At 32.3% G+C, this 8,931-nt stretch overlaps 1 protein-coding gene across 1 annotated transcript; it reads right to left on the bottom strand.

Annotated features, from left to right (window-relative positions):
• Window positions 1-1,548: 1,548 nt before the first annotated feature.
• Window positions 1,549-2,890, bottom strand: LOC127257638 (uncharacterized). Its single transcript, XM_051284070.1, has 2 exons — window positions 2,796-2,890; window positions 1,549-2,431 (listed from the first exon to the last, which is right to left on the bottom strand). Exons 1-2 carry the CDS (start codon window positions 2,888-2,890, stop codon window positions 1,549-1,551), a joined length of 978 nt encoding a protein of 325 aa, XP_051140027.1.
• Window positions 2,891-8,931: the final 6,041 nt, after the last annotated feature.

Here is an 8,931-nt window from a genome sequence, read left to right as displayed (position 1 = left end):
TTTGATTTGATTTTCAGTCAGTGCGGTGAAACTATTTTTTCCCCTTCTTCGTCATTATCTCTGCAATATGTCCATACAAATTTGGTAGTGTTTGTTACTAAGTTGGATCGATTTTACAATTTTCTGCATATTAGAATGTCATTTGCGATTGGGATATGTGATTTTCAGATATGCTTTATTTTTTATGCTTCATCAAGATATGCGATTGAGATATGCTATTTTCACTACATTTTTTGGATACGCGATTAAGATATGTATTTTTTAAACTACTTCATTTTTTTTTATATATGATTTTACAGTTTCCTGCTTCATTAAAGATATGCTTCATTAAGTTTTCACCGTAACCTGATTATGACTATGATGTTTTGTTGGCTTTTTTTGTCTATTATGTATCTTTTTCACTCTAAACCAAATCTATAGTCTCCGTAATGGTTTTTCCAGAACTCTGAACCAGGTAACTTTGTACCTAAATTGGATTATTGAAGTCAATTAAATGTATTTAATGTTTTCACTTAGATTGTCCTCACTGCTTTCAGTCCATTATTTAACGAGGAAACAACCTACATTTGATGTATATATTCTGAGTGATAAATTATGTTTCATACTAGCCTAAGGTGTCCTATGCAACCTGAAAATCTCATGCTAAATTACATTATCACAATTGATGTTTTTGCATCTTATAAGTAAAATTTAATGCATAAAATATGCAATTCTTATTAAGTTATCACAGGGTGCCATCGTTTAAACTCTACTACCTTTTGACTAATGCAATGTTTCATTGCAGAAACGCCAATACGTTTACATACTAATATGGTGAGTCTATCTTTGATATATATATATATTAGAGTAGTTAAGCAACTAACTTAATTTTGTTTATGAGTAGGCTATAAAGTTTTTTGAAGTAGGTCTTAATTCTAGTTGTTGGGACCTACTTAGTGTTTATTGTATATCCAGTAAATATATAAACTTTTGAGAGGTTTAAGTTTTACCCAAGGATTGGTGTCAAGCTAGTATACAATCCCTCGCAATGATTTATTTGGAAATTGGAATTAGACCAAAAAATAAAAATACGTGTTTGTATTTGAATACTTTAATATATGTCATTTTTCTAGGTATTATAGTTACTAAAAAAAAAAATTATTATAAAAAGTTGGTATAATTTTACTGTGATAGATGAAATTATATAGTAAATTATATTGATGAGATGTTTATTTTATAATTATATAATTTATAAGTATAATATCATATTTTGTATCTAATTGCATTTTTTATATTTAAAATACTAAATTAATATATGGTATTATTTATTTAAAATATTATATTATATATATATTTTTCCAATTATTAATTTAATATACTATTTTTATATGAAAATTATTTCATCTGCACAATTCCTTTTTACAGATAATTCAATTATTCGGAAGTAAAAAACATAATACAAACTGCTTCAACACAAATAAATAACATGGCTGATGGATACACCAGATATATATATATTGACAAAATTATCTGATTGTTGAGATCCGGGAACAGGACACCACGATATCACTAGATGTTTTCCCCACCCGATCTCATCCACTGGTGATTAATGAGATCATCGCATAGTCTTACATTAGTTTCAGAATTACGAATTCTACCCATCCTAATGCGATATAAGAGACGAACATCTTCAACTGACTGCTCATGCTCGGGGAAATTTTGATTCTCTTCAATTGGTGGTGTCCAAACGGGAAGATTGTGACCACACTCATCTTCGACAATCATATTGTGTAGAATAATACACGTAGTCATTACACGTAGCAAATCGCTTGTCTTTCGCATTCGAGCGGGCATGGCCAAAATACGCCATTTTTGTTGGAGTACGCCAAATGCTCTTTCGATATCTTTGCGACAAGCTTCTTGCAACGTAGTAAACGCTCGTTCTTTGGCAGTAACCGGATTGTTTTTTGCCTGCATGAAAACTGCATGCTTGGGATATATACCATCCGTCAAGTAGTATGGGAGGTTGTATTGCCTCCCATTCACCTCATATTCGATCGGCGGCGCTGTTCCGTCCATGTATCTGTTGAACAAGGGTGAATAATCCAAAACTGTAACATCGTTATTGGTACCAGGCATTCCAAAAAATGCATGCCATATCCATAGGTCTTGGGAAGCAGCTGTCTCTAATATCAATGTTGGGTAGCCGTAGCGCCCGTTGTATTGGCCTCTCCACACCACAGGGCATGCATCCCACCGCCAGTGCATGCAATCCAGAGAGCCTATCATCCCCGGAAATCCACGTTCTTTGTTTTCAGCTAACAATCGTGCTAAGTCGTCGGTGGTCGGGTCACGCAAATATTGTTCCTTAAAAGTATTGATAATTGCTTCACAGAACTTTAACATAGCCACTCTTGCTGTACTTTCTCCTATCTTTATAGCATCATCAATGCTATCGAAACAAAAATTATATGCGAGGATTCACACAGCTGCCATAATTTTTTGAGGAGGCGAAAGACCTCTACGATTTGTTTAGTCAACTTGCTGACTGAAATAAGGATAGTTATTGCATACCTCTGTGAAAATTTTGGTAAACTGTTCCCGTCCCATTCGAAACCTTTGTCTAAAATATGACTCAGGAAATCGAGGCATCTCAGATAAATAGTCCGACCACAACTCTTCATGTCTTCCTTCTCTATACCTATATATACAATTTCGTCTCATTGGAGCTGCCACTACTTGGCTATTAAAAATTGCAGGCAAGATTGCCGACCATCGTTGAAGTTTTTCTTGCTCCAACAACAGTAATTGCTTACGCTGGGGGGCGATGATGCTGTGCACGTAGTTGATCTTCCCGGAGATATGCTACTTCGCTCGAGTTATCGGATTCCTGCTCCTGTTGTCTGTCCATGGCCGACGATGAACCTCTTTAAAAAATGCAGGGGCTGGAATATGGCTTAATTAGTGTATTGCATAAGAATGGGTGGCTGGCTCCTCAAGTTGGAATTGTCTGCTTCTTGAGGATGGTAACTATGTTTCTATATATATATATATCATAGAACAATCATCCACTACACACACATACGATTAGTATAAAATGGAGTCGTTGCTTTACCCTTTTTCATATCAGAAATTAATGCCATGAAAGAGAACATATACAATTAATATAAAATGGAGCGGCTGATTTACCCTTTTCATATCATATTTAATGCCATAAAAGAGATATATACATGCACATATTTATTTCCATCGAAACAAATATATATATATACATTCCATCATTGAAAATCTGTATTGTTCCCTGCAGTGCTTTAATTCAATAGGGCTGGCAAAATTTGACCCGACCTGATAACCTGACATGAATCTGACCTGAAATAGTTGGGTTCGGGTTAAAATTTTTGACCCAATTATTGACCCAATTAATAATTGGGTCAAACTCATTAAATTCATTTAATTAAATGGGTCAGGTTTGGGTTAAAATTTTTAACCAAAAAATAACCCGTTTAACCCGTTAATGTATATTCCTTTAAATTTAAATATATATTTTAATTTTTACCACTCAAACTCAATTATTAATAGGTCATTTTATAGAAAAATAAAAAGAAAATAATAATATTTAAACCCAACTTCTGCAAAATTAGGGCATTCTAATTTCAAACATCTCTTCTCCACAACTCGAGCCATTTCCTCCGTCTGTCATCCCCAAAAAAAGGTAATAGTAAATCTTTGAATCTATTTATTTATTTTTGTTTTTCTTTCAATAGATTGAAAAACAAAATTTATCGCATATTTGTGTGCTAAGTCTGTGCATTACTATTTCACAGTCGTAAGTTAAAAAATAAAATTTATACTTTGAATATAATTTTAAATATATTGTGAATGAGTTGATTTTTAGTTTATTATTATTATTTTTCCAATTTATTTATTATATTTTTTTTTGCAATAAATTCATTTTTATTTAAATTGTATATAAACAACAATGATGCATCAAGAAAGTGCTGATTCTGTTCACTTAGATTCTTCTAAAGAGGAAGGGGATAACAATAACAAAAGTCAGGAACAATCACAGGTATCAAAAAAAAAATTATAAACCTGTTATTCCTGAAAATAAAAAACGGGTTCGTAGACTTACTTCTGAAGTTTGGGCGCATTTCGATTTTCTTGGTGAACCTGATGAAAATGGAAAGTTGGTATGTAAATGCAAGAAATGTGGCGAACGTTTTGATGGGTCAAGTACAATGGGCACAAGAAACTTTAGTCGTCATCTTAAAGTTTGTCTGAAGAGTACCTATAAAGATGTTGGACAAATGATTTTGTCAACATCTTCTTCAAGTTTAGAAAACAGATTACCAAAATTCAGTATTGATGTTTTCCGTGAACTATTAGCCCTTGCTATTGTTAAGCACGATCTTCTATTTCAATTTGTTGAATATGAAGGAATTAGACAATTTTTTTATTATTTGAATCCTGAATCAAAGTTAGTTTCAAGGAATACAATTAAATCTGATGTGCTTAAGATGTTCATGATGGAGAAACAGAGACTAAAGGAGGAATTGAATTTGATTAATGGTAGGGTATCGCTCACATCAGATTGTTGGACTTCTATAACTACAGATGGCTATATCTCTCTAACCGCTCACTTTGTTGATAAAAATTGGTGTTTGTAGAAAAAAATTTTGAACTTATGTTTTATGCCTCCACCTCATACAGGAGTTCATTTAAGTGATCAAGTATGTGCTATGTTGAAGGATTGGGGTATTTCAAAGAAAATTTTTTCTATTACCTTGGATAATGCATCGTCAAATGATGTTTTCGTTGATGTTCTTAGAGGTGAACTTGACTTGGTTTGTGATGGTGAATTTCTTCATGTACGATGTTGTGCCCATATATTGAATTTGATAGTTTAAGATGGGTTGAAAGAGATTGATGGTGCTATTTTGAAGGTTAGGGAAAGTGTGAAGTATTGGAAAGGTTCTCAAAGTCGAAAGCAACGATTTTTAAGTTGTGTTGAACATGTTGGACTTGAATCTTCTAGGGGATTAAAACAAGATGTTCCAACTAGGTGGAATTCGACATATTTGATGTTAGAAAGTGTCTTGTACTACAAAAAAGCTCTAATCCATTTTCAGAAGGTTGATGCTAATTATGTGCATTGCCCAACAACAGAAGAGTGGGTAAAAGTAGAGAAAATATTCAAATATTTAAAAATTTTCTATGAAGTCACCCTCTCTTTTTCTGGAAGCAAATATCCTACTGCCAATTTGTATTTTCCCAATATATTGAAGGTTCGATTACTCTTGAAAGATGAAATGGACAGTTTGGATACTTTCATGAAGACAATGTCAAGTAGAATGTTCAAGAAATTTGATAAATATTGGTCTTAATTTAGCACAATTATGGCTATTGCTGTGATTTTGGATCCTCGTTTCAAGTTGTAATTTGTTCAATGGAGTTTGAGAAAAATTTATGGGATTGGTGAAGACTATGACTTTGAGTTTTTTAATCTTAAAGAGAAAATGAAGCGGTTGTATGATTCTTATGCACTACAATTTTCATATGCATCACAAGAACTGTTAAAAAATGAGGGCAATCAAGACAGAAGTGCTTCTGACGCATCCTGTGATGAGTTTATGACGGTAAAATAATATAATAATTTTTTTATTGTATTATTTTTCTTTTATTTTTTATATGAAAGAAATATTTTTTAATTATTATTTTATTTTAATATTATATTTTCAGGATTTTGACAGCTTCTCAAATTCTCATATTGGTGGAAATAGAAAATATGATTTGGAACTTTATTATGAAGAGCCATTAGTATCTTGCACAAATGACGTTGATATTTTGAAATATTGGAATTCTAATGCAATTCGTTATCCTATCATTTCTCAAATGGCTAAGGATGTATTAGCAATTCCAATATCAACTGTGGCTTCGAAATCGGCATTTAGCATTGGTGGGAGGGTCCTTGATTGTTTTAGAAGTTCGTTGAAACCGTCTACTGTTGAGGCAATTATTTGCCTGAGAGATTGGACATTTGGAGAAGGTAATAAATTTATATATTACCAATTAATTAAAAATATTTTTTGTTCTATCAATATAAGTCTAATTATTTGTGTTTGTATCTATATGTGTCTAATAGGAAAAATGAATCATCAATTGGATGATTTATGTGGAAAATTAATGAGTTCCAATGCTGAAAATATCGAAGATACTCATAAAGGTGCGATGTAATGGTGATTGAGGTGGATAGTGGTGGATCCTGTTTTGTGTTTGTTAATTGGGGATGACAATGGAAAATTTTGTATTGTTGGTTTGTTGTTACCTTATGACTTTATAATATGACACAAATATTTCTAGTTTTAGTATTTTGTACGGTGTTTTTTAATTAGATTTTCGGAAATTGGTTTCATATTATGAATATTTTTTTTTTCAATATATATTTGATCATATATTATTTATTTGAAAATTTTTGTTAGTAAAAATTGTGATTTCAATATGAAATTTAGAATTTTTAAATTTAAACAGGTTATGCAGATTAGATTCGGGTTAACCCGATTAATATAAGGTCAGTTTAAGGTTGAACACATCAACCCATTTAATTAAATGGGTCAGGTTCAGGTCAGTAGTTTTTAAACCCGTTTAAACCTGACCCAAACCTGAATCTGACCCGACCTGATTCATTTGCCACCCCTAATTTCAATATAGAAGTAGGTCATTTTTCTCAATTGTCAAGTCTTACTACAATTTATTGTGATACAACATATCAATGACAATCAACGTTCCTCAGTAAATATTGTCCTGCAGCAGCTCCATTCCTTTCATAATTACATACCTCAAGTTGTTCATTTATTAGCCTGCATGTACCCAATAATAAATAGAAATCACTTCCAACAGATATTATTCGATCATGCACTCAAAAGATTTGAAGAAAGAAAGGGACAACTATCTATCTATATATTAATGGTTGCAAAACTTACAGTACTTTCCAAACCAACACTTTGTAATAGTAAAATTTGGTTGATAAATGTGCACATCTGCATAACACATTATTTGTAATGAAAATATAAGATTAAAAAATTAACGTCAACCAATGACAATATATACAAATGTTTTTACATTTTTTCACATATACTTCGTGTAATAAAACATCCCAACAGTTTCTGTACAATCAAAATATGCAATATTGAGTCTCATATATGTAATAACAAGACACCAAAATATACTAAAACAAACAAAACCATAATCCCCCCGGAATTAACTTTGTGAGTGATCTTTATCTTACCTCATTAGCTAACTACGTGCCATGTATTTTTCGTGATACCTTATAAAAAACTTCAAGTCTAACTAATATTTTCTTCCATCGCATAAAGTGATATGCAATTTTTAGCACCATGCTTTAACATAACCTCAAAACTTGAACAACATAATAAAAATAAGATTCGATAAATTCCTAGTTTTCATGATACATCACATAATTTCATGGAAAAATTAAAGTTTTCATCAATGAAATACGACAAAAAACAAATCTTTTTGACAACAAAGTGGCTATGTAGCATTAGTATAAAACTTGACAACAATAATTAGTGAATTAACAACCTTGCGATCAACTTTGCCGACAAATTGACAGAAACCCAAGTTTTGCATTATTTAATTACTTTTGGACTATATAGATAAGGTAAATGTCTCATTCATTCTATGTAGTACACAGATATGCATAACACTCCTATAAAAAGAAAATTACCAATTAACTACATTTCACCGAAGCTAGTTCATAGTTGATTCTTTAAAATATTCCAATTAAACAACAAAAATCGAAGCTCAAATTAAATGTATTGGAAACATGAGATAATACCTATTCATTGACAAGAAGCCAATCTGATAGTCTTCCTATGATCCTTATAACATCAAAATCTCAAAACCCAAAAATTCAGATCTTAAAAACCAAGGAAATAAATATACAATTAAATCAATCAATACATTTATATCTTTCTTCCCCAAATAAATATTTGGGGATGAATACATAATACACAAGAAAACTATCAAGAAGAAAACAAAAGCAGAGATATTAACAAAAACTTCAGTGTCAGATACCAGTTCAATTTCACTTCATACAATGGATTCCCGAACATGATCGTTGGCAATTCTAATACTCCTCTAACCTCAACAATCTGCGAAAATTAAAAGCCATCTAAGGAAATTAAAACTTAAAAATGCAATCAAACTTTTTTCAGAGAAGAAGGAAACGTGATTTTGCGATGAAGCGACGTTCTGTCCACAGCATCCTTTGCAGCCTCCCTTCATCGGCAATAGATGCAACCGCAAACAATAGACATACATACATAGTTGTCGTACTAAAACCATAATAAATTTCACAAAATAAATTTAAGCGAAATATAATTGTTGATGTAATTTTTCAACAAAAATAAAGTAAAATTCAAAGATATAGAAAATATCCTTAAACTTGATTAATTAGTGCCTGAGATTAGGAATCTCTAAACACTGTATGGTACAGAAAATAAACTGGAAAATAAAAGACTGAAATTTAAAGTGCTGATCCCCAAATCTGACTTTGCTTTGTTGAAGTTGATTGAAGATCCCCTGCCAAATGATGATCCAAATCCTTAAATATTCTTTGAAGAAAACGTTCAGAACCGTCGCACTGTTTCACCAACCGTTCCCACCAGTTACAGAACTCAGAACTGCCTCTTTCATTGACACATGTCTTTAACCGCCTCGCCAACCGCATAACCCAACGACCGACCAACCGACCAATCTAGATACATAATTGGTCGCCAGATCAAAAGACTCACTGGTCGCCCCATCAAACGACCACTATTTGGTCTCTTCAATCGTCTGACCTATCAACAGACCTTTCTTCGCCCGACTTCCTTTTTCGACCGACCCCCATAGCAGCCAACCTTTGTATCAACCGACCCATTTATCCGACTG

The sequence above is a fragment of the Andrographis paniculata genome, unplaced genomic scaffold, assembly GCF_009805555.1.
Source record: "Andrographis paniculata isolate CXL003 unplaced genomic scaffold, ASM980555v1 Contig58END, whole genome shotgun sequence".
Classification (NCBI taxonomy): Eukaryota; Viridiplantae; Streptophyta; class Magnoliopsida; order Lamiales; family Acanthaceae; genus Andrographis; species Andrographis paniculata.
The sequence above is the reverse complement of the archived record's forward strand: the minus strand, read 5'-3'. Positions and strand labels throughout refer to the sequence as shown.

What these genes read in the sequence shown, in the direction of transcription:
- LOC127257638 (XM_051284070.1), bottom strand. Translation starts at nt 2,890, where the DNA reads ATGGACAGACAACAGGAGCAGGAATCCGATAACTCGAGCGAAGTAGCA. An exon ending in CAGCATCATCGCCCCCCAGC is followed by an intron (nt 2,432 to 2,795) that starts GTAAGCAATTAC and finishes TTGTTTCGATAG; the next exon opens with CATTGATGATGCTATAAAGA.